Source organism: Sorghum bicolor, chromosome 7, assembly GCF_000003195.3.
Source record: "Sorghum bicolor cultivar BTx623 chromosome 7, Sorghum_bicolor_NCBIv3, whole genome shotgun sequence".
In the NCBI taxonomy this organism is placed as follows: domain Eukaryota; kingdom Viridiplantae; phylum Streptophyta; class Magnoliopsida; order Poales; family Poaceae; genus Sorghum; species Sorghum bicolor.
In genome coordinates this window covers 59,612,801-59,638,392 of record NC_012876.2, presented here as the reverse complement: position 1 = coordinate 59,638,392, position 25,592 = coordinate 59,612,801, and the positions used below count along the sequence as shown (strand labels likewise).

At 42.6% G+C, this 25,592-nt stretch overlaps 4 protein-coding genes across 6 annotated transcripts; 2 read left to right on the top strand and 2 right to left on the bottom strand.

Annotated features, from left to right (window-relative positions):
* Positions 2,466–9,269, bottom strand: LOC8056919. The gene is made up of 5 exons (XM_002444493.2): positions 8,389–9,269; positions 7,759–8,190; positions 6,169–6,342; positions 3,634–3,687; positions 2,466–3,496 (listed from the first exon to the last, which is right to left on the bottom strand). The coding sequence occupies exons 1-5, from the start codon at positions 8,806–8,808 to the stop codon at positions 2,927–2,929; spliced, it is 1,650 nt and encodes a 549-aa protein (XP_002444538.1). The 5' UTR covers positions 8,809–9,269; the 3' UTR covers positions 2,466–2,926.
* Positions 16,276–17,743, top strand: LOC110437313. The gene is made up of 4 exons (XM_021465714.1): positions 16,276–16,485; positions 17,121–17,189; positions 17,546–17,608; positions 17,683–17,743. The coding sequence occupies exons 1-4, from the start codon at positions 16,340–16,342 to the stop codon at positions 17,741–17,743; spliced, it is 339 nt and encodes a 112-aa protein (XP_021321389.1). The 5' UTR covers positions 16,276–16,339.
* On the top strand, positions 19,417–23,059 carry LOC8054097 (ribokinase). 3 transcript variants are annotated; one of them, XR_002454672.1, is made up of 12 exons: positions 19,417–19,677; positions 19,801–19,968; positions 20,061–20,135; positions 20,220–20,272; positions 20,396–20,546; positions 20,777–20,887; positions 21,408–21,534; positions 21,659–21,759; positions 22,112–22,250; positions 22,332–22,384; positions 22,470–22,761; positions 23,021–23,059. XR_002454672.1 is itself a non-coding variant. In XM_002445611.2 (11 exons), exons 1-11 carry the CDS (start codon positions 19,549–19,551, stop codon positions 22,579–22,581), a joined length of 1,185 nt encoding a protein of 394 aa, XP_002445656.1. In that variant the 5' UTR covers positions 19,417–19,548; the 3' UTR covers positions 22,582–22,814. The 3 variants fall into 3 exon arrangements, 2 of the variants coding, with proteins under 2 accessions (XP_002445656.1, XP_021320030.1); XM_002445611.2 differs by lacking the exon at positions 23,021–23,059 and having other exon boundaries at positions 22,504–22,814; XM_021464355.1 differs by lacking the exon at positions 23,021–23,059 and having other exon boundaries at positions 22,470–22,814.
* LOC8056918 (mitochondrial import receptor subunit TOM9-2) lies at positions 23,856–24,626 on the bottom strand. The gene has a single exon (XM_002444492.2). The coding sequence runs from the start codon at positions 24,513–24,515 to the stop codon at positions 24,234–24,236; it is 282 nt and encodes a 93-aa protein (XP_002444537.1). The 5' UTR covers positions 24,516–24,626; the 3' UTR covers positions 23,856–24,233.

Genomic DNA, 25,592 nt, shown 5'->3' with positions numbered 1-25,592 from the left:
TAATGTAATTTTAATTCAGAATGACTTTTTTTGTTAGAATCTGGTTATGACTATGATCCAACTAATTGGAATGTAAACTAAAATCTAGCTGTAGTCCAGTCTAATATAATACAAATAAATACTTCTCCTTTGGGAAGTACACTGTACACGTACACCAATGTTTGTTCCCCATAAATAGAAAACGAAGAATAAGAACAACTATAGGTCTTTTAATTACTCTTTTCTACAAATGAAAATTTTCACCATCAATTTTTTGACATAAGTTAAATTAAGAACATGATTTATTTTTTTAGATTCTGGTTCAGCCGATGATCTAAAACTAAGAAGAAAATTGTAAACTAAAATCTAAACGTCCTCCGATCCTGTACAAATAAATATAACATACTAGCAGCTACTTCCTTGTCAACTTAAATCACTACGAAACTCAATATTTAACAGTAGTAATGTATGGATAGTATGAAATTTATAATCATAATATTTTTTTTAGTAAGTGTTTTTGTGAAAATCTATCAAATGTCTATTTAAGTTTGATACGGGCTGGCCTTGTTCATTTGGCTAAAAAATCATGGCAGTGTTTGCTGAATTATTGTGAGAAAAAAGTATTGGTGAATGGCTGACAGATTCGGCGACAAGCTCAAACGATAACATTATTATAGATGTTATGTTCATTATAAATTAAGGTATGATTTTAATTTTTTATAAAAATATAACACATAAATAGATACATAATATTTAATTGCTTATTTCTTCCATTGCAACACAAGAGCATTTTTTATATATTATAGAAGCGAAAAGTGAATCTTTAGTCTGTTGATGATACGAAGCCTGATTTTAATATGTTTTGGTTTTCAGCGCAACGCTCGAGCACATTATTATTCAAACATAAGAGATTTTGCAAGTATATTGACTACTAATCTACACATATAACTTACAAGTTTCTAAACTAATACAGTAGTTATTGATGTTTGTCGTCTATAGGTTTGACTAAACCTTTTCTAAATGACGAGTTCTTTTTTCACCAAAAGCTCTATATAGTCACCAATAAAAAAAAAACTTGACGGAAGGAGCAGACCACACCCCTATTTTTCAACTAAGAAGATGCAAGGCTTGAACCTAGATCTCTAGACTGAGGGCGAGCTCTAGTGACCAGTCACCCATGAGAGCACTTGCTATAGTCACCAATAATGATGTTTGAACACCAATATGATCCCTAAAAACAGTCTTTTGGCACCAAATTTCCGTAATACACATCGAAAATTTACAGCTATGAAACTACTTTTTGAAAAAGAAATGTGCCCAACATCATCGTACAGAATGTGACATCCGAGTACAGCATGGTCTGTCTTTGCGGCTCCAGTATATATATATATATATATATATATATATATATATATATATATATAAGTGCTATTCTACACCCTAGGTGTAGAATACTATTCTACACCGAGCTGTTATATTGAGCAAAATTCAGTATCGCTTAGTATTCGTGTTTATTCGTGTTTCAGTACTGTTCAGTATTTCATGGTCCTGAGTGTTGGACAAGTTGATACTAAACACTCTCCAGTACTGTTCAGTATTTTTTCTACTCAGTTTTGACTTGCGGTGTAGAATAATATTCTACACCTAGAGTGTAGAATAGCGCTACCGTATATATATATATATACATACATACTGGAAATGAAAGTAAGCAACAAATAGATAAAAATGTTTGAAAGTTAGGCCTTGTTTAGTTCCGAAAAATTTTGGGAAATCGACACTGTAGCACTTTCGTTTGTATTTGACAAATATTATCTAATCATGGGCTAACTAGGCTTAAAAGATTCGTCTCGTCAATTTCGACCAAACTGTGCAATTAGTTTTTATTTTTGTTTATATTTAATATTCCATGCATGTGTCTAAAGATTCGATGTGACGGATAATGTGAAAAATTTTGCAAATTTTTTAAGAGAAGTAAACAAGGCCAAGCTAAGGTCAAATGAAGTGGGCATCTAGGTCATTTTCAGTGCCTCTTTTTCCGTGTCAATTATTGTTAAAGTACTTTTGAAATTTGCTGTCCGTTGTAGATGACGAGGAAACTTCTGTGTTTGCTAGCTGCCACTGCGAGAGGAGAAATTGAGAGATGAGAGAATGGCCTCCATGGTTCCATCCTTCCGAAGTTCCGATAGACTACTGGGCTGTTAGAATTCTGGGCTCGGTTTGAATTTCCCACCTTGGCAATATTGGCAAATAGAACAGTCTTGGCAAGTGGCCAGAAGCCCAACTAGTCTCCCTCAACTATTGTACAAGCTCTATTTTTCTCCCTCAATAAAAAAAAACCCGAATTGTTAGATTCTTCTAACTTTTGAAATCATTCTAAATATCCATTTTATCTTTCGGAGCGGTTTCGAAAGCAGTTTTTATTTGGTTTGACGCCACGTCAGCCACGGTGGTAAATCGGACTTTCATAATAGTTTAGGCAAGATTAATGAAACTTTATCAAAAAGTCAAATTTTGAATCCTTGGGGGTCCATCGAAAGAACAGATAAATCAACAGTTAATTACATCTTGCAAGTCCTTACAGGTAGCTAGAATTAGCGAAAGCTTGCACACGTACGATCGTACGTCAAAATTTGGCCACGCGTACACACAGGTGGAAGCATTGCATGCACGATCCGCCTTGTTGGACTGGACTGGCTACCTAGGGAGCGAACCATGACGGATACATTCTCCTAGTCCTCTAGATGATGCATATATTCATGCAAATATAAGCTACACATACAGTACTCTACTAGTAGCTAGATGATGCTTGATGCAGCATGATGTGGGATTAATTAATATATGTAGATGAACTAATTCAAATGCATGCAGGTATTAGTCCATCCATGGTATGGTACGGTGGTCATCATCAGGTCCCATGCACTCATCAGATTCAGATAACTTGAGACCATCAGGGGCACGCCGGGTTGTGTCCCGGGCCACCGTAGTAGAAGTGGGTTCCCCATCCTCCGCGGGCGGAGTGCTGGCCGCCGCCGCCGCCGTCGTCGTCTTCGTCGTAGGCCTTGCGTATGTCGTAGCAGGCGGGGTTCTCGGCCAGCGTCTGGATGGCGTCGAGCGCCACCTCGGCGAGGCTGTTGTCGGCGTCCACCGTCTCGAGGTTGCGGAAGTAGCTGGCGCGGCCGAACCCCTCGCCGGCGAAGCGGCCGGACCCCATCTGCGTGGCGGTGTGCACGCCGGCGGGCCTGGTGTCCACCACCTCGCCGCCCCACTCCACCATGGTGGCGTGGTCCGACAGGTGCGTGAACAGCTGCGCCGGCCAGTACCCCACCAGCTGGTCCCCGTAGCTGAGCCACCAGTTGCCCAGCTTCGGGTCCTTCCAGATCAGCAGCGTCATGTCGTACTGCGCGCCGCCGGCCGACGACACCGGCGAGATCGACGCGCCGATGGCGATGCGGGAGCTCGTCTGCACGAACCCCGGGCACAGCGCGTTGTAGCAACCAGTAGCCTCGTACGCGTCGCTCTGCGTGTGCGTGCATGCAATAATTAATAGTAAGGTAATGTAGGTCCATGTATGCAATGCAAATCAAAAAAATGCTTATGAATTGAAAATGAAATGGACAACAATAAAACATGGAGCAGCAGTTAGATTATTCTCACTGTCCAGTACGTGAAGAGCCTCGGCCTGCTGTCCCCGTACAGCTCAGGGCTGACCTGACTAGAAAAATCGTGCACAGCTTCAGATTCAGATATATAGCAGTATTAATTATTATAGACATAAATATATTAATTGTTACATCCTTTATCCTTTTCTAAACAGTTTGACTAAGAGTACCTCCAAGATAATTTTTAAAATTCGTTCTCTAAATCATCAGAGTCATTATTTGAATAATTTTTTTTCTATATCTTCTACCCTCCAAAAACTTCTCTATATCTTGTATACACCAGCTCCACTTTCATCTTTTAGTTAGAGAGAATTCCGGAATGGAGAATAATAATATCTAAAAGTTATTGGAGGTTATTTTTTTTCCACCAAAACCTCTATTTCTATCAATTAGGAAGGATATAAAGAGGACCTTGAAGTTTCTCTAAGGACAAAATTAGAATTGTTTTTTTTTAGGATGGAAGCATTTATATATACTTCCTGACCACAAGAAAAGTCTTACAAAGTATATTTTGACCTGCGATCTTTAAATTAAGTCAATTGCTAAAATATCCATATCATCTTAGAGCCACTTTGAACATAAATCTATTCATGTAAGTTTTATGCCCTAAACTTGCATATAGTTCTACTAATTCTACTAACTTTTGGTCAAAACTTGTAAATATTGACTTTTCTTCTGGTCAAATATGCCTACCATTTCTGAACAGAGGTATAATTCAACTTTTTCTTCACAGCTACGGGATCAATCAAAAATCCAAATCAAATTAACCAAATGGACGGATGGACACTGTACGATTTTATCTATGTACTTCCTCCGTCCTACAAAATATACTTCTTGCTTCTTTTCTTATAGTCGTTTAATCTCAAAATTTGACAAATGCGAAAAATAATATATTTTATAATAACCCTATTTGGAGATGCAATACTATTTTCAGTAAATTTCGTTAAGAAACTTTAAGTTAATCCAAACCTAAAATTTTGCATGGCACACAATGATTTGCTCCCTGCATGCGTGACCCTCCCAAGCCCCAACCAAAAAGGTTTTTGCAGCGCAGGTAGGTAGGTAGGTAGCGTGCGTGAGAATAAATCATATCCACACAAATATGCATGCATGTGGGCAATTATCATGAACAACGAAGCTAGCTAGCCCGCCTAATTATAGTAGCTATGTACTACTCCATAATTAAACTACTTCCTTTTCAAGATATATAGGTCAGCTGTTGCCGAGTGAAGTACTCCATAAACTACTACTTCCTTTCTCCGTAGCGTTTATGGAGGTCGCCTTGTTTAGCACTAATTAATAGCGGCAACAACACTATTTTTTTTCTTTTTTCCGGAAACATTTGGGCTGTTTGGTTCACTAATGGCCGTTTGGTTCAGCTGTCAACCCGTCACCGCTGGAAGCTCGATCTGAAGTTAGAGCAAGTATTATGGTGGGCTGTAAGCTGGCTAAATGCTGATGTAGAGGAGAGAAGGAAGGAGAGAGAGGAGAAGCATGTTGTAAGCTTACAGCCAGCTTAGACACAAAAGAACCAATAAACTTTGTGAGAGAGATAAGTGAGCTATGTATTAAAAGTGAATAGGTATGGATGGGCTGGGAGAAGGCTGTAAAAAATCTTACAACCAGCAAGTGGGCTATATTATTAAACTTGCTCTTATGAACCCTAACCCTGAAGCTCTGGATCCTAATTCCTAACGCAGCCACGCAGGGGTGTTCTCATCTTCGACGCCAGTGACAACTGCTTCAGGATTTGGACTCGACCCTACCGTGACACCGAGAGGTGGCTCCCGAATGTGGCCATGCTTGGCCTTATTTAGTTTCCAAAAAATTTTACAAAATTTTTCAGATTACCCGTCACATCAAATCTTTAGATGCATACATAAAGTATTAAATATAGACAAAAATAAAAACTAATTACACAGTTTGGTCGGAATTGACGAGAGTCTCAAAAAAAACTGTGGGCTGGACAACCATACAAGCAGAGGCACAAAGCCAGGCAGAGACACTGGGCACACGCACACGCACAAATGGGAATGGGTTGACCTCGAGCAACCAAATGAGAAGCTGCTCGATCGATGAGATGGAGATGCTGTGCAGAGTCAACAATAATCGTCGGGGATCTTGATCTCTGCGCGACTGATGGATGCGAGCATTTAAGAAGGCCATGTGCATGCATGCTGCAATGGCCTCGATCTATCAGTCGACCAAAATTAAACTTTAACTTGCCAAGGTTGACCGTAGTAGTGTAAGCTCTAAGCTATCCATAGGATACGGAGATTAAGAACGTAAACTACTATATTAATCTACTATAGTAGAACACGGTACCTGCTTTCATCAGTTGTTATATAGTACTACTACTGTAGTGTTAGTTTATAGTATTGTATCATGTATGTACTCGCCGGTGTTCATCGATGTCAGTGTCAGTTGGACTGCTAGCTTAGCTAGTTGAGATCCATGCAATGGACGGGAAAATAAAGGGGATCGATCGCATGGCAATATGAAAAGAGGATATTGGTATGGTGGACCGGACCTGCCATCCTGCTTCGATGCTGTTGAGGTCGGAGCCGTTGAAGGAGCCGGAGAGGATCCAGAGCTGGGAGAGGCTGAAGCCGTTGGATTCCTCGATGGCCGGATCCCACACGTTGATGGTGGCCTTGGCCCCGTACACCTGCTGCTGCGAAGGCGCCGTGTACGCGATCGCGTGCTGCATACAGCGCATGATCATTATTACATAAATAAATATACATCATTATTACCATTAGTAATTAAGCTCTCTGCATTACATATGTTACTATGCATGCATATGCTGCTGCTGCTGCTGCTGCTAGTAGACGATCTAGCGATCGATCGTTGGGGTTAACATTACTAACCAACCAACAAAAGACAGACGATCTATCTACACAACGTGTGCAGCATGCAGTGAATTCATTCACTTCACAGTTACTACAAGCACCATGGCACTATAGGCACAGGCACAGGATTCAGGCAGCACAGGCAGCAGGTGGCCCAACGAACCCCACACCCGCATTCATCATTTTTACTCCACACTCACCTATATACTCACTCCTATATGTTACCGGAACAATCTTTTACTGCATGCATGCTCTACTACAGAACGTATACTCTACGACAGCACGAGTCCACCTTAGCCCATAAATCCTCCCCACAACATATGGAAAGCACTTTTACCTGCGGTCCGGGAGAGAGCACTATGTGGAACGACGAGTATTGTTGTTGGGTGCAGTGCATACATGGACCATCGATCGCATGCATGCATGCATGCATGATTGGTGCATGGTGAATATGCCCCGCCGGCTCCATCGTCACTTTAAAAGGTGCAGTGACGACCTCACTTTGAGTCGAGACCACGCCACTCCCAGCTCCCAGGCCAGGCCTCTTAACAGAGATGTATCATGTACAGTATGGACCAAGTTTCGTACAAGGACTACGTACTCCGTACTACTACATACTCTAGCTAGCTAATGAACAAGCAAAACTACGACACAGAAATAGAGCTATATACACTTCCACTAGCGATGAGATACTGCGTATTAGCTGGCCATGCGCGACCGATATGAATGAATTCAATCAATAGTAATGGCCATGCGTGGCCGGACCTCCCTCTCCCTCTCCTAGCTGCACTGCATGCAGAAACAGCAGGCGTCGTCCTTTCCCGGCCTCTGCATTGCGTTACTTATTGCGCGCCACCCGGCCGGGCCTCACTCGCTCATCATGACTGCCTGCTGCGGTGGTGCTGGTGCCTGCCCTCGCTCTCTCCCTCCCTCCTCCTCCTCCTCCATCGGATTCCCGATCCATCACCACCCGCTTCCAATTCAATTCAATTCAATTTGATTCGTCCTCCATTCATCAGACAACGGCCATGGCATGCCACCGTACCAACCATCGAGTTTAACACACGTTGCCTGTTCAAACCAGCGTCGTCACCGGTCTAACGGACGGACGGACGATCCAGCAGCTCGATCCACCGATGGAAGCGTAATAAAAATAATAAAGTGGCTATAGGTAGCTTGATTTTGATGATATGGTACTCTAACTGGATGCGTAGTAGCTACGACTATTCAGTAGCACCAGTAAAAAATCATCAGTGGCTCGGGCTCACCTCGTGTCCATTGCCGGTGATGACGTCGGGCGCGTTGGCGGCGCGTGCGGCGGCGACGGCCGCGTTCCTCCTGTGCCTCCTCTTGCGTCCGAAGCGGGAGATGGACCTGGCGCGCAGCACGTCGTCGGCGGTGGTCCGCCGGATGGCCACCGTGCCTCTGGGGCAGTGCCCGCCGTGGTGCCACGTCTGCCACGCGCCTTGGCGCCTGTCGTTGTTCCTGCTGCTGCTGCTGCCGTTCGTCGCAGTCGCAGTCGCGGTCGCAGCGCCACCACCGCCAGCCGCGGCGGGGACGACGACGAATCCGCCGCCGCGGCCCCTCCACATGGGCGCCTCGGGCGGCTCCGTCTGGACGGTGTGCGTCCTGAGCAGCGGATGGTCCAGGCCGTGCTGCTCGTTCGCCGCCACGCAGTCGATGGTGTCGCCGTCCACGCTCTGAAATCGAACAAACGATACCCAACGCGCCGCCGTCGTCGTCGGCTCCATCGTCAGCCATGCATGATCGTCAACCAAGAGACAGACAGACAGACAGAAACAAAACACACAGTTGTTGTTGTTGCATGGACGTATATCGATCGATCGGTCCCTGCTAATTAGCGCAAATTAATTAGTCCGTCGCCTTGTTGTTCTTACCTGGATGGAGCGAACGGGGGTCTTGTTGATCCTGTCGAGATGGCTCTGGATCCTCGCCATCCTCCGGGGCGACACCGACACCGAGACCGCTGCCACTAGATGAGGAGGAGGGAGGACGAGGAGGAGCGCGAGTGCAACGAGGAGCATCGTCAGCTTGTGCTGCTGGGTGCCGAGACGGACGGCCGGTGCCGGCGCGCAGGAGGCGCCGCCGGTGGAGCAGCGAGAGAATGCGCGCGGTGGCATTGTTGTCGCCACGAGGCCGCCGCCGCCGCCGTCGGGGCTAGAGCAGCAGCACTGGCACTGACCTTGAGCGGCGCCGGCAGCAGATCTCGAGGAGCATGACGCTGGCAGTGGCAGCTCCCTCCGCCGCCGCCGCCGCCGCCGCTTCTTCTTCCTGCTGTCCGCCGCCGAGAGCTGCATTTGTCGCGATGTGATGTGCACTACTGCATGCACTAGCTACTGGACAAGGAATGGAGCAAGCTGAGGTGGTGACCGGTGACTAAAATTCAGCAGGCCGAACGCCTGAACGGTTGGACAAGGCCGGGAGTAGCAGGGGAGCGAGTGATGGGAGGAAGGAGAAGATCGCCGAGTAGAAGAGGGCCGTCTGCAAGGCAAGATGAGGACCGATGGAGGATCTGAGACGATAGATAGTGTGTGTGTGTGTGTGTGAGTGAGGGCATTCGATGTTGACCACCACCAGTTACGAGCACCCTCACCTACCGAGCAGGCCAAGCCTTGAATTCTACCATTTCAATAGGAACCAACCAGCAGCGCTTGATGGTGCTGGCGCTCCCTCACTCACCACAAGGACGACGCTGCTGGCTGTGTACCGCACACTATGCTCTGCTGCCACAGTCTGCGCTGCGCTATGACTATGATGATGATGATCAGGCTCAGGCTCAGGCTCTATGGCTTGCTCAATTTAATGTGCGTGCGTGTCACTGTCTCCTGCTGCTCTTCCTCCGTAGTCCGCCATGCTCTGATCCGATGTGTATGCATACTCCGTATGTGTGACACATCTCCGGCTTGCCTGTGTTCTGTGCATGTGTGGCACCGACAACCAAACGAACAATCAGGGACGACGGCATGCCGGCATGCAATGCAAATATGCAATGCATATGCAGAGGGACTGAAACTGATGAAGGTGTTGTTCCTTTCGTTTGCGGCGTACAAATTTTATCAAATACAAATAAAAGTACTATACTATTTATTCGGAAGCAAAAAAATTTAGCAACGAGACCTATTTCTTCCTTTCTTCCACTGCACGCGACGCACGCACAGCTCGGAGCTCTCGGCTTCGAAATTCCAGTGCACGCCGACGCGCGCACCGCTACAGCTCAGCGCCTCAGCACGTACGTATATACATCCAGAACGTATCAAATCAATTGCAACCAGACTAGTTCAACCAGACACTACTGCCTTCACCGCTTAGCTAGCTAATCCGATCACTCCATCCACATACATAGACTAACCATGTTTGGATGCTTCTGGCCTTGTTCGCAAAATTTTTGGTTTTTGGCTACTGTAGCACTTTCGTTTTTATTTGACAAACATTGTCCAATCATAGAGTAACCAGGCTCAAAAGATTTATCTCACAAATTACAAGTAAACTATGCAATTAGTTTTTATTTTCGTCTATATTTAATGCTCCATGTATGCGACCAAAGATTCGATGTGACAGAGAATCTTGAAAACTAAGAGAATGCCCGCGCGTTGCTGCGGAAATTACCGGTAAAATTATACTATCATAATATATGTAAGTGGATGATTTTTAGTATTCTAGCATGGACAACTAAATATATGTTAGAAAATGATGTGGTTTGCTAATGTGAATAACATAGATGCAGGATAAATAATATGTGTTAGTTCGATTTATTAGTGGATAATGATGTGAACATTTTGCATGGCGGGGTAATGTATTAGTGGGATGATTTAGTGGATGTTGATGTGAATACTTTGCATGACAAGAGAATTAGTTAGTGGGATGCTCTAGTGGATGATGATGTGGATGCTTTACATGTTAAGAGAATTAACTAGTGGGGTTTATCTATATAAGAGATATAGATTTTTGCGAACTAAACAAGGCCTAAACGAGTCCACTGCCCGCCTTGGCCTTGCAGCAAGCATGCACATGAGCTGGCATGAACGATGGTGCACGCATGTGATGTGATGCCAAGCCATCTCATCCGCCAGATGTATATACTTTGGTCAACTTAAGCGGTGTCATGCCTTGGACTTATAAATTTTATAGAACACATCCTTTTAACACAGGGTTGGATAATTTGGAGCACTATGTAACCATGACTTGGAAGGCCTTATTTGACATAGCTTACCAACAACTTCATAAGTTGTGTTGTGAGAATATTCCTTTTGTAAATAGCTTTATGGGTGAAGCTTCTGAAAACGTGATGAAGGCATGAGATTAAGGTGAGATGAAGCTACTAGTTTTTTTATAACTTCATCCTCCACATGTGGGACCCAATATGGATGAAGGCTTCATTTGGCCCCACTGACACGTGGCGGAGGACATGGACGTCGGATTGAGAAAAAGAATTCTCTTTTCTCTAGAAATTGTTACGTGCGCTATTTGTCTCAAAATAAATATTATTTTCACTCCTTCAGAAGTCAATCATTTTAAATTTGACCAAAATATATAAAAAGAAATATTAATATTTATGGTACATAATTAAGATCATTAAATTAATCATTGATTATATTTTCATAATACTTATTTAGGAAATAAATATTGCTAACATGTTTCTACAAACTCAATTAAACTTAAGTAAATTTGATCACTAAATATCACATAATGATATTTATTTTGTGACTGAGAGAGTAAGAGGCAGGGGGATAAAAAGAACACTTTCCAGCAAATTGAGAAAACGACCCCCTTTCTTCACGATCACGTGCCGCCTTTTATCGGACGGGCTGTTCAGTTGATGGTTTTGTATCTTCTTTCTTTAGGCCTTGTTTAGTTAGAAAATTTTTTAGTTTTGTGTACCGTAGTATTTTCGTTTGAATTTAACAATTATTATTCAATTATAGACTAACTAGGCTCAAAAGATTTGTCTCGCAGTATGCAATTAGTTATTTTTAAATCTATATTTAGTGTTGTATATGCCGTAAGATTTAATGTGACGATGAATCTGAAATTTTTTTGAACTAAACATGACCTTATTTTTTGTCCTCGGTCGAGAAAAATCATCTCACGATCATATCATGTGCCGTCCCGTCTTTGATCCGCGTTTTGTCCTGCAACATGGAACCAGGACACACGGCGTTGGGCCATACTCCCTCCGTCCAAAAAATAACACAATCCTAGCATTTGAATTTTGTCCAGCAAAGAATGCTCAAAACAGTAGCCGGATAGGCCTGCACTCTTCCACTAATGAAACCACCGCACGACACGTATCCTACTCTTGTATAAAATAATAAAAAAAAAGAGAAATCTTGCCCATAAAAGTAATCGCGAACCTTCTTGTTCCTATCCGAATATGCATGTCCGGCGGCACTGGGCATTCTGACGGTTAATACTGTAGGATTTTTTTTTCATGTGTGTACAGCAAATCATAGGGGCATTTAGATAATTTCACCACTTGCATTGGTCCACGTGTCTGGTCATACAATTGCGTTTTTTTCTTGGACGGAGGGAGTAAGAGCATCTTCAAAGGCTTTGGCAAATTGACTTGGTATTTGTTGCTATTTGCAAACTCCCATAACAAAATGCAAAGAATAAAAATAGGTCATCTCCAAAGAAATTGGCATTTGGACTTGGCAAAGGATAAAAATAGAAGGTCTCCAGGCGCGCGCTTTCCTCGCGCGTGACTTTGCTCGCACGATCGGGTTTGTAAAGTCATCCACAGGTTGGTATTTTTGCTAAGTTTGCTTCTTCATTTGCCAAGTTGCCCAAATTGCAAAATCAAAATATAAAACCGTTGGATACTTCTTTTAGAGATTTTTAGCAAATTACTCAAATGCAAACCTCAAATGCAAAACCATTAGAGTTACTCTAAGTCGCTTGCCACGCTGGGCCTGCCACCGCACCAGACTTGAGGTACACCCACATCACACCGGGGCTGGCTACCTCCGCATCGGGAAGCCACCGTGTCGCGCTGGACGAGCGACCGCGTACATTGGAAGCCGTCGCCGACGGGCGGGCGGGCGAGCACGCTGGGGCGGGCCGAGGAGTGGGGTGGGGGCTCAGATGATGGCCACTAGTAGTGGCACCGAGAGAGCATGACGGGGACGAAAGATACAAGAGGGGAAAAAAGAAAGAAGAAATATGATTTTCTTTTTACATCTGGACCCCACGTGATAAAAAGGAGATATGTTTTTTCAATTTCATTCTGCTGCATTAGCCCTCGCCTGCAATTTGGAATTACGGATCTGATTAGTTGGCTACTAAAATTTGTCACCCGCAAGATTTGACAAGAAATGTTGCCAAAACTTTGAAAAAAAATTACCATAAAGTTAGCAATGTTAATTGTGGAGATTTTGGTTTGGTACCAAACTAAATGACTGCCAAAATCTTGGCTTGTCTAAGTTTTATAAACCAAACTTTTGCATGAACCGACCCTTTTTAAGCAAGTATAGGGGATTAAATTTTCTTAAACTCGTGGAGATGCTTAGGCCCTAAATATAAGTGAGGAAATGAAATAAAGTATGCCATATCATTGTCAATTTTTTAATAATAATCCTTAAGCAAAAAGCAGGAAAGAGAAAAAGTTTATGGGAGCATGGTTCTAAGATTTACCACATGTGATGTAGGCGAAACCAAAAGGAGCAGGCCACTACCCCTGGCTTGCTGCACAAGCACGGCCGGTGAGAGGTTGGAGTGGCCAATGCTGGAGACGGACACACACGCACCATAGAGAAAGGACGACTTCAACTATCAAGGGTGGACCACGAAGAAGAGCGGGCGGCGTTTTAGTCCGGTTCGCTTGAACTTATTTGTCGAATCTGCCAACAATTCAGCATTATTTTTCTCTCACAACACATCGACAAATAGTATTTTTAGTCATGTCTTTTTCAGACAAGCGATTATAACTTTTTTCTAAAAGAATAGATTACAAAATTATACGTATAGCTTAAAATCATTTGACCTTGAACTCTTAATGCATTCTAATTTACCATTCTCGTGACTGATGGGCTATGTAGGACGGCAGTGAGCCTGCAAAAGAAAACGGTTTCAAAAATAAAATTTGAGCATGAACCAACATCTCTATTTTATAGGTGAGTATAGGCGAGGGGTTAAAAAAGTCTTTTCCTTAATTTTTGTTGTTGTTGCATTTTCTGTTTTTGCATAGTCTTTTTATTGAGAGGAACCAGGTTTTATCTATCTTACTTATGATAAGATATTACATTGGCTTCCTTACAAAGACACACCTGACAAAAGCAAAAAACATATTCAAGTCCTTGCAAAAAATCTCCCAGATGTCTTCGTCATTGACAATGGGATGAGCCACATGACGGACCATTGCTGCACGAAGAAGCGGAGGAACACGTTGCGCTTGAAGCTGACACCCTTCTCGACAAAGAAACTTTATGATTCTTGAACCACACAACAACACATAGTATCAAACTCGATATGCACTTGAAACATTGAACAAATATATAGGCCTACATTGCTGGTGATGATAAAATTTGATGTCTCAAGAATCACATACATCTTTTACCCATTTGACAAGAAAATGAACCAAAAGGACATAGAACCACTGAAGCGGGAACAACAACACCAAGCCTGCTAAAGCAGATGTCATCGAGATTGCCTAGAAGGAGAAGACAATGGACATTTGATTGAGTAAATGCCATCGGACAACCACTCAAACCTAAAATACTATTGTATTAATTAAACTACATAGTAGTCGTCATTGAAGACCAGACACACCTCTTCCACGTCATCGAAATGACACCAAACTAGCAAGGGCCGGCCACCTCAATGGCGGATCGAGAATCACCATGAGCAAGAGACGGTTGCCTTTTTATGACTGCCTACATTAATGGTTGGAAAGTGTCCGTGGAATCTTTTTAGTGGTGTTAGTCGTGTTGAGCGAGTGACTAGGGTCCTATCACACTGGCAAGTGACGACACTACAAAAAATGTGTGGCTTTTTAACGTTTTTAATATGACAATGGTCATAATGTCACTACATCATTCATTTTGTGACATTATATTTTAGGCACTATGACTTAGTGACAATAAAAAGTTGTATGTCACAACAAATGTCATTTAACAAGTCAAATTTCATCTAGTGACAATATTTTTGTGTCATAATGCTTGTTCATGTGTCACAAATTATTTTATTAAATTTTTTAAAATAAATTGTGCATGTTGATGTCGGGTGTCTAACATTGTTGGACTATACATTATTCATAAATAGGTAAAATCTCTCACATGTCTCATATATAGTTATATAACTATGTGAGAGATGTATCCATTCGTAAACAATATACTGTCTTATTTTGTCAAAATGATTTAAAACAATTTATTTTTCATCTAATTTTAGGATGTAATCTCAAATATAACATGTCTTCTTACATATTTTTTTCTATTTTTTGGACATTGTTAGATACGAAGTTGTAGTGATTTTCCAAATGCACGTAGGTATTTATTTAAACAATAGAAAATAGTAAATTGGTTCTTAAATTTGTGAAACTACTACAAAGAGACATATATGTAGTCTATTTTATTTAAAAAGTATTTTTAGTACATGAATATAATTGGATTAGAGTATTTACTTCACAAGAGTGTCTAATAATCAAATAGTGCTTATAAATAAATCAAAAAAGAATGAAATACATATAATTGTCCATGCCTAGTATGCAGCCCAGAAAATAAAGCCCATGTCGAGTGCAGCCAACCCACTGGAGCCCAAATCAAACACTGCCTCATGCTTGACCGTTAGATTGAAAGGAACGATCAAGATGCATCAAGCGTTGGATATAACACTCCCCAGAAACCCTCTCAGCCACCGAGCCTCTCTTCCCCGTTCTCCCCTCCGCATCCCAGTCCACATCGTGCTCCTGCTAGGGTTAGCGCAGGTGAGTAGCAGTGGCATGGGGCCATGGGTCCCCGTGGGTCGGCGTGCGGAGCAATGAAGGCCGTTGTGCAGCGGCGAGCGACGGTGGAGCAGGGCAGTTGAGCCAAGGGAGGAGGAGCGGCTGCAGACGTATCTCGTCAGTCGTCACCAGGACCACGGAGCTGCCGCCCAGGTGGGACGGCCCATGCGCGACCAACATGCTCATCGACAAGCCTAAAGGTGATGCCTTTCCCCTCCCCTTTGGTACATTGCAGGTTCTGGGATTCTCATCAAAATGTATCATCGGCAATATTAGATTGTCGTATGTGAGATTAAGACAGCATCAGTATTTTAGATACTTTTATCTGAAGCAGCACAGGAAAATTCCTTTTCTGAAATGTGAGCGATTTGCGTAGCAATTAGATGCCAGTCAGACAGTGTGGCACTACTGCAGCTTTGCCTCAGGATAGGGTTCTGCATTGCGTTTCCTATCAGGGCAGATATAGTAGTAATTAGTTAATGTGCAGACAGGATTAGGTTTGAGCAGTGTTCTATCTGACCACGCATTTGCAGTTACTCTGGAAGCTCAGCAAAACGATTGACTGCTTATTATGTCGCTGACTGAATTTTTTTGTTGCTTTCTCTGTATTTGTGTGTCACAAAAAGCCTAAAGTATAAAGGTAGCCATGCCAACACTAACAAGTTCTAGAGGACAGCCATTCAGCCCACTCTAGCAGGTTAAGGATGTTTCTAATTGTTTAGTATAAACTTTATTTAGTTAAATCATCAAAACTTCTGTCTTGTATCAATATTTTGTTTCGCTGTGCACTCATTCAACTCTTAAATTGAAATTTGCAGCAATACTTCAAGTTGGTAATTTCCTTGGTTCAGTCCAAGAGGAAATTGGTAAGTTCTCACAAATTAATAAAATGTATGTCTTTGTATATTTTTAATTTTATTGCTAGATGTTCTTGTAAATTTCATTGTGTTGGATCTATACATGAGAGGGAGAAGAGAGGTTTGTGCAAGAGGAAAAATGTTACTTTTGACTTTCCCTGTGTGGTTCAGCTGACTCTCAGGTGCGTTTCACATAGTTAATAAAATTGTTTAGTAGTTGGTGCCTTATGGCCGTGTTCTTAGTTTTTTAGTTGGTTTGCTTGCTATGCTTGTTTTCGTTTATGCTATACTACCAGTAAGCATCTCGAATTGCTGATTGATGTTGTCTCAACTTTGGACCAGCAGCTCCCTTGGAAGGTCAGCTTGATAACCCAGTTTATAGTGCAATAACCTGGTCTCAGAGATGTCATTCTGTTATTCCTAGTTCATTTAATGTGTTCAAGGCACAATGATATGATAGTCTTCATGGCACAAGTGTGACGTCTTAGGGTAAGCAAAATTATTTTGATGATCTTAGGGGTAGGGATTTGGGACGAAATTTGGAAAAACTTTTGATTTAGGGTTCGGATTTTGGGATTTTGGGGAAAAACAGGATCTTTGAGATCAAGACTGATTTGACTTCCCTTCCTATACATCTACATGTAGGTTATTTTGCTTTCCTGTTCTATTTAGAGAGTATATGTTTTATCATATGCTAAGGTAAATCTTTATTATATATGATGCGCTTGTGTTGGCATGCTTAGATCGTATCCATAATTTAGAGAGCATATGTTAGTCATAGCAACGTACATATGATTCCATTCTCATTTGTCTACAGGGAGGAAATTGTGAGGCCAAATGCAATTAGTTTTTCTGCGCGACTACAGCAACCACTGAATTCAGTAGGGTGAGTGAAGCTTCCTTTCTTCAATTACCTTTTGCCATAAGGACTACTCTAAACTTTGGTGTCTATATGATGCAATGTCCTGTTCTATTTTCCAATACTAGTGTTTTTTTGTTGTCTAAAAATATATCTTTGCTTAACATGTATCTTTTGATCTTTAAAATTGATACTGCAATTTCTGATACAGTGTGGGATGGAGCATTATGGTTCTGAATCCCATCTGTAGTTGCTAATGATAAAACCTATACTCTTGTGCTATTCATATGAGAATGTTTATCCCTACTCTAGTTCTACAGAGAATTTGGCTATGATTGCATAACTGTTTTTGTGTTTTGGATACAACCATTACGTTATTGTAGTTTGCTCCCATTGCAGTTAAAAACCAACAGTTTAGCTGCTCATCCATGTCAACCAGCACGAAGGTAATTTATGACTTAGTTTAAGACTAGATCTAATTCGTGACTGAATTTTAGATGCACTACCTGGTTATTGGCAGGTGGAGATTGCACATGCCTATGAGAAGAATAGTGTGGCCTGCTTCAGCATCTGATCGATGAGAAGCACTTCCAGCGGACCTTTGAGATGAGAACTAGTATTGTAAAAGTGCTCATGGTGGCTATTTTTGAAAGATTTTGTTATGCAAGCAAATCATATGAGTTGTATTATGCAAGCTACCCTCTTAGTTTTGTAGCTACTTGTGTGTAGCTTGCTTATTGCCTTTGTATTTTCTATGAAAAGTTGTACAAGTACAAATGTTGATGGTTTCAATGAAAAAGATGACCAATATTTTGTCAATTGTGAGCTTTCTTCCAATTTATACGTATTTCATGAGCGTGCCACAAACACATGGGCATGAATAATGGGCCATAAACAGCATACTGACGTGTAACAGAATTATGATGGTTGTGACATTTTTTGTAGTGTTTGTGACATTTTTTCTCCCTACCATGTCAGCTGCCACATGGCAAGACCTACGATTTTGTGACAATAAATCAATGTCATATGCTTGTGACATGAACCAAACAAATGTCACATAATCATTTTATGACGCGGGCTTTTCCACGTTTTGATTTTTGTCAACTTGATGTCACAAATCTTAATTTGTAACATAAATTCCATATATTGTGACATAACTAAACGTTAAAAAGCCATGTGTTTCTTGTAGTGCGAGCTCCGAGCAAGCACTGAGAGGATAAAGACAGAGAGGTGGCGACAAATGGAGTGGTGGCGGTGGTTGTGGGGAACGGGATTGAGAAAAAGAGGTAGTAGGGTAGATTTAATCAATCTCCTATAGTGGGTCTCCTCTAAAACCTCAAAACACATTCTCCCAATCCTCTATATAAATTTTTAAGAAAAAAAAGAAAAGAGATCTGGTGGGTATGCTTTGAACCTCAGTTAGCTTATTCTTGTGGCGAAATATATCTTTCTAGCACTTAACTAAGCACATGTCTTCACATTTATGTTTAGTTATTATTCATTTAATGGTAGAAGCGAACATATTTTAACTTTAGTTAAAAGGCTAAGGCACGAGCCCTGGAATTTCATTTTTTTTAAAAAATGTCTTATAATTTGAAACGAAGAGAATAGCAAGGACTAAAGATTAGAAAGTGTTTGGCATTATTTTGGGGTACGTTTTGGATTCCGGTGTGATAACTCCGAGCATCGGGTTTGGTTCTTGAAGTCGAAGAAAATGTTAGCTACTGTCCGTGCACACAAGGGCCACAAGGCCATACAATCCCATATTCGGCTGTAAAGTGGAAGAGGGAGCCGAGCCAATCCAGGCCAGCCACCTTTAAAAGAAGCGAAAGCTTTGCGACTTTAACAGGAAGAACGCCAGAGATCAGCTTTAGCTCCTCCTTCGTATACTTCTCTCAACTTTGGGCCTGTTTAGATTGGGGATGAAAATTTTTTGGATGTCACATCGGATGTGTCGGAAGGATGTCGGGAGGGGTTTTTAGAAACTAATAAAAAAACAAATTACATAGCTCGTTAGGAAACTGCAAGACAAATTTTTTAAGCATAATTAATCTGTCATTAGCATACGTGGGTTACTGTAGCACTTAAGGCTAATCATGGAGTAACTAGGCTTAAAAGATTCGTCTCGTGATTCTTAACTAAACTGTGTAATTAGTTTATTTTTTTATCTACGTTTAATGTTCCATGCATGTGTCCAAAGATTCGATGGGATGAATGAAAAAATTTTTAGTGGGGAACTAAACAGGGCCAAAATCGAATTCCATCATCAACATCCGCAACCCACATCCGCCCTCTCTCGATTATTGTATACCTATTCCTACTAGTAAAGTTTAATCCAATCAACAAATAACGACGACAAGTCAATAGCAACAGAAAACAGCCAAAAATGGTGGCTTTCTTGTTGCCGCTGCAGCTGCCAGCTCCTCTCCACACTCGTCCTCTTCCCCATCACCGCCCGCCAGTCGCCGTCGCCATGGCCTCGGCCTCCACCTCGGACAGCCCAAATCCCATCGTGGTACGTGCTCCATCTCTTCTTTTCACAAGTTCTGATTCGATTCTCCTCCTCCTACCTTCCTTCCTTATCCTCCGTTCACGGCTCACCGCCCAGCGTCCCCGCCGTCGATTTTGTTGTCTGTAGCTGGGCTGCGGCGCCGCGTCCGTGGACTATCTGGCCACGGTCGCCTCCTTCCCCAACCCCGACGACAAGATCCGCAGTCTCGCCCTCAAGGTGCAGGGAGGGGGCAACACGGGCAACGCCCTCACTGCAGCTGCACGCCTCGGCCTCCGCCCCAGGATCATTTCCAAGGTCATCACTAGTGTTTCTTCCTTCCCTATATAGTACTAGTTCCCTTCCCTCTCAACAGCTAAAGTAGGTCAACGAGCTTGCTTCCAATCCAGGTATCTAACGATGCTCAAGGAAGAAACATCCTCAAGGAGCTGCAAGATGATGGCATCGACACATCCTACATGCTTGTATGCATCATGTCACTGTCACCATGTAGAATTGCTTACAGGCACTCAATACAAGTATAAGAATGTGACGCTTCCTTTTTCCAGGTTGCTGAGGATGGGAATTCTCCCTTCACCTACATCATTGTTGATAACCAAACGTGAGTTCTGAAGGACAAACACAGTGACATTTTACTTCAAATAGCTGATGCATATTCTTGTCAACTGTATTTGTGTGTGTGTGTGTTACTGCTTATCCAGAGCACTCCCCTTCCACCTCTCAGGAAAACTCGTACATGTATACACACTCCTGGTTATCCCCCGCTGTTGCCAGAGGAACTCACAAAGGAAAACTTGTCTGCCGCTTTAGACGGTGCAGACATGGTCTATTTTGATGTGCGGTTGCATGAGACTGCTTTGATCGTTGCAGAAGAGGTAATATTTTTCCTGCCACATCATCTCATTCTACAGCAAATAAATCCCTACAGTTGTGGTTGCATATAGACATCTCAGATATGGCTCCAAATAGCAAAGTTCTGTCCACTTCACATCTGTGATTTCCACAGTATTGTGTCATACAAAAACTGAATCTGGTTATTTTCTCATTTTCTCTGTGCTGCACTGCTACTGAGACTGATCTTTGTTTATGGGACAATCCAGTGCAGGCAAGTCGAAGAAAAATCCCTATTTTCATCGATGCCGAAAAAAAGAGGGAGGGATTGGATGAGCTTCTTAATTTTGCAACCTATGTTGTATGTTCTGCAAAGTTTCCTCAGGTAAGTTGTTCTATTACAAAAGAGCATAACTGCTAAATTCTACCCAATACACTTCCCATTGGCTGTTGTCAAGTTTTCTAGCAAATCTTTATTCTTGATCAAATTCTCCATACTATAAATGGAGATGCTTAAATATCCCCTGGCTTAGGCAAGAACTCACTTTCTTTATTTACTTCTTTCTGTGTCATTAGGCCCAATATCATTTATTCGGAATGCAAACCTGCTTGTTCTCTGTTTTACAGTAGTCTCTAGTCCATCTGTTTGTTATGTAACTAGCACCGTCTTGAGTATATTGGTATGTACTATGTAAGGCTTTGCCATCAACTTAGAAGAGCAGTTACATCGTTGGTTAAGCTTTGCGTGGTTATATGCAATTGGATTACCACAATTGTATTTGGTGATTGACAACCAAATTTCCATCGTGCTGTGCTGATGTTTTGAATCGATGGCATGTGTTAAGCAGGTTTAATTTGTTGCTATCTTGTGGGTTCTATTCTTTCCACCTAACGTAATTTTGTAGGCCTGGACAGGAGCCTCATCAACTCCAGTTGCTTTAGTTTCCATGCTTTTAAGATTACCGAAGATCAAATTTGTTATTGTAACTCTAGGGGAGAAAGGTTGCTTAATGCTTGAAAGAAGCACAATAGGTATGTTTACTCTATCTTTGCATGCCAATGTTAGCCAAGCATTTAGCATAATACAAGGGTAACCTGCCATTATGCATTCTACCGGGAATGGGTTCAGTGCTGTCTCTCCCTGCATACCTTGCAGATGCTTCTGAGGCAGACAAAATAGACATAGAGGCACTGTTAGAATCTCTAGAGAAGAAAGTTGATCAGAGTTCTACGACACCAAATTGCATTACTTCCAAGGTATGATACGTTATATGTAAAACATGGGATGATCATTCTTTCCCATAGGTCTATTCCTTTATCATCTTATTAAGACCTGAATACAGGTTCGGAGCTGCAGTACACTAATATAAATAAAGAAATCCTAAAACACTGCAAACAAGCTGAAGTTGTTTGGTTTATAACAAAAATGTTAATCTAAAATAAGTGGCAACACACGCATAGAAATTTTTGTTTGTAGACTAACACATTGCCTGGACCCTGGAGCCCTATCAAGCAGCTGTCTGTTTTAAATTCATGACTGATTACTTTGAACAATTCTGAATAGTAATTATGTAACAAATTTGTTTCTGCTGCTGTCCTTGTTTTTCAGGCTAATTTGAGAATAAGTGCAGATGGAGTGGGGTCCATAAATGGCAGGTTACTGTTAGGAACAGCAGAAGTTATACCACCTGATGAGCTCATTGATACAACTGGTGCAGGAGATGCATTCATTGGAGCAGTTCTATATGGTGAGATGGTTGCAATTGCTGACTACTGAGACAGTTCTAAAGTCTATCACATGGACTGATCGTCTTATTTTTTGGGGATAGGTTTGTGCACTGGCATGCCACCAGAGAGGATGCTGCCTTTTGCATCACAAGTGGTAAGGCGCTTTCAATTTTTTTTTAGTGTTTCTAGTAGATGAAAAATATTTGGAGAAGAAAGTTGTGGCAATAAATCACACATAGCATTCCATGGTTGCTGTATACGCAAAATTTGCAGGCAGGCTGCGGTTGCAGAGGTTTGGGGGCTCGGAGCAGCCTTCCTCATCGCACAGACCAACGTCTGGTGGGCTATTGATCAACAAAGTTCAGGGTGGCCACAGGGAGAGAGAGACTACTGCAGATCGAGGCTACCTAGTGTTTGCCAAGTTATTATCATCGTAGGAAGATATGTGTATTGGTACATTTGTGGCGGAGCCCTGATTTGATTTATAACGCAATGTATGCTCACATGCCTGGTGACTGAAACCGTTACAATGTGAGTAACCTTTTTTTTTAATGTTGCAAGTCCTCAATGATTATTTTCACTTATGCCTGATTTGAATGATAGATGTGAATATCTGCACATTGCTGGCATTTTCACCAACCATTGTCTCCGACGATTGTTTGTGGATGGATAGGACATTATAAAAGATTTGTAGTCTGTAGTATATTTCATGCTTGAGTGGATGGAGAGGACATTATAAAAGATTTGTAGTCTGTAAACATGTTCATATGTTGAATTGTTGATGCAGCAGGAAGCAAGCGTGGGGGCAAAATTGGTGAAAATACCTTAACCCTGTTTGGATGTAGAATTGTAGATATTTTAGCCTCTGAATGTGAAATTGGTATTGAAGCTGTTTGGATGGTTAATAATTCAGAATTGGAATTTGACCCCACTACAAGCAATTGTTCACCCTTCTCTTCCTCTCCAGGATTCCAAAAGCCAATTTAATAGCCATTCAAATAACAAAATTTGAATTGTTACCAATTTCAGGCGGGTCTTGTTTAGTTCCAAATTTTTTTTTGGGAAAACGACACTGTAGTAACTTCATTTTTATTTGACAAACATTGTTTAATCATAAAGTAACTCGTTTTTATTTGACAAACATTGTCTAATCATAAAATAACTAGACTTAAAAGATTCGTCTCACGATTTACAGACAAACTGTGTACATCTATATTTAACGCTCCATGCATGTGACGTAAGATTCGATATGACGGTGAATCTTAAAAAATTTTAGTTTTTGGGTGAACTAAACAAGTTCCAAAAAGTTTTTTAAAAAATTTTAGTTTTTGGGGGTGAACTAAACAAGTTCCAAAAAGTTTTTGGATTTGGCTACTGTATCATTTTGTTTTATTTAACAATTAGTGTTCGACTAATTAGACTTAAAATATTTGTCTTGCCATTTTCAGACAAACTGTGTAATTAGAAACCACAGCTTATCAATAAGACAATGCTGTTGAGGAGCTTCGCATAGGGCGCGCCTAAGAGCACAGTTTGGAGAACATACATATCAATAAGACAATAACCAATGTACCCCCAACGCAAACATATCAATGAGACAATAACCAATGTACACCCAACGCAAATTGCTTTGCTTGCCTCATCATCCAGAATAACAGCAAGAAGCAGATTTATTAGTCATTAAAATCGCTAACACAGACAGATATAACAAGAACAAGCAGCAGCAGCAGCGACCGAGCACAACTTATCTCATCAATCCGTTTCAATTCATAGAAAGGGAAACTAAACTAGTGTTGCATCGAGAACGAACATGAACAAAACAGGTTTTTTTTCTCCTTTAATTACGACCGACCGACAACAGGCCGACTCGATAACTCCCTCCCTCTGAAACTCCTCTCAACTCGAATGATGAACTTGATAGCGACAGACACCTCACACCTAGAGGAAGGGAGAGAGAGAGAGAGAGAGAGAGGAACAAAAGGGTCGATCCATGGAGGATCCATCTACTTGGCTGCTGCCGGCGGCGGCGGTCCGCCCAGGAGCGTCTGCTGCTGGAGCTCGAGGTCGTTGAGCTGCTGCTCCCGGTCCATCTCGATGATGAGCGGCACCACGAGCACCAGGAAGGTGGTCCCCGCGATCCACGCCGCCTTCCCCGTGCTCCGCAGCAGCTTCTTCGCCATGGCCGCCGCCTCGCGCCCGTGCGCCGCCACCTGCGACCGCGAGATGGCGGCCAGGATGCCGTCCCCTCCGCCGCCGCGCTTGCTCAGAGCCGAAGACGGCGGCATCCTTCCTAGTCCTCGAGAGAGAGGAAGAGAGATCTAGGGTTTAGTGGGAGGGAGGCACGGCGGAAAAAGGGGAACGATGGAACTCGGCGTCGGGGGCCGCGGCTCGGATTCCTACTTGTATGCTTGCGACCCCATCGGATATGGGCCTTTCATCGTTTTGTTGGGCTTCATTTGGTCCCTTGGCCCAGTCCAGGAGGAGTGTTAGTTAATGGGCCGGCCCAAATCGCGATGTGATGGCGACCCCAGCCACGCACGGTGCGGGGGAGGGGGATCGACGACACGCCTTTTTCTCCTCGTCGTCGCCTCGCCTTCCCCTTTCCCTCGCCCTCCCCCCCCTGACCCCTTGTTGGTTGGGTGACCTGGGAAGAAGAGAAACCCCAGTAAGCGCCAGAGGGAGAGAGAAAACCCCTCAGCCCTCCTCCTCGTCTCCTCCGCCTCCTCCCATTCCCTGTGCTCCAGACAATCAATCCGTCAAATCGGCGAGCGAATCACGCACACAGCTGTAGGATGGAGTGAGAGATTGAATGCTTCCCCTTCCTGATTGCAGTTTTAATCCCTCCCATTTCTCCGTCCGTTGCTCGTCCACCTGAGCCCGTTGAAGTAGAGGTGTGCGCCTCTCTTCCTTCTTATTCATCTCCCCTCCGTCACTATTCATTCACCTTCTCTTCGCGCGGATCGAATGTGGTTGATCCCCCTGCCGATTGGCTTGTTCTAGCGCCTCAGGTCACCTTTTTTTTTTGGCTCATTTAGGCACATCTTTCTTGCTGGTTCTTGATAGTAGGGGAAAAAAAGACTGATCCCTTTTTAAGGTGCGACTGCGATCTAATCTTTCGGATGCTTCTCGAAAACCCTAGCTATCATTCTGTTCACGCATTGGGCTCGGAAAACTTAAGCCACCATTCAGTTCACGCATTGTGGTTTTTGTGTCTTCATTTGGGGCAAAATATCACGCCATTCTCACTATTAGTACCGTCGTTTCTATATTTCTGTCTTGGATTTCCGTCATGTTTTTTTGGGGGCCGATCTGATCTGTTCTGGTGATTTTCGGCGGGGAAAATTTAGGATAGCGACCTCTCA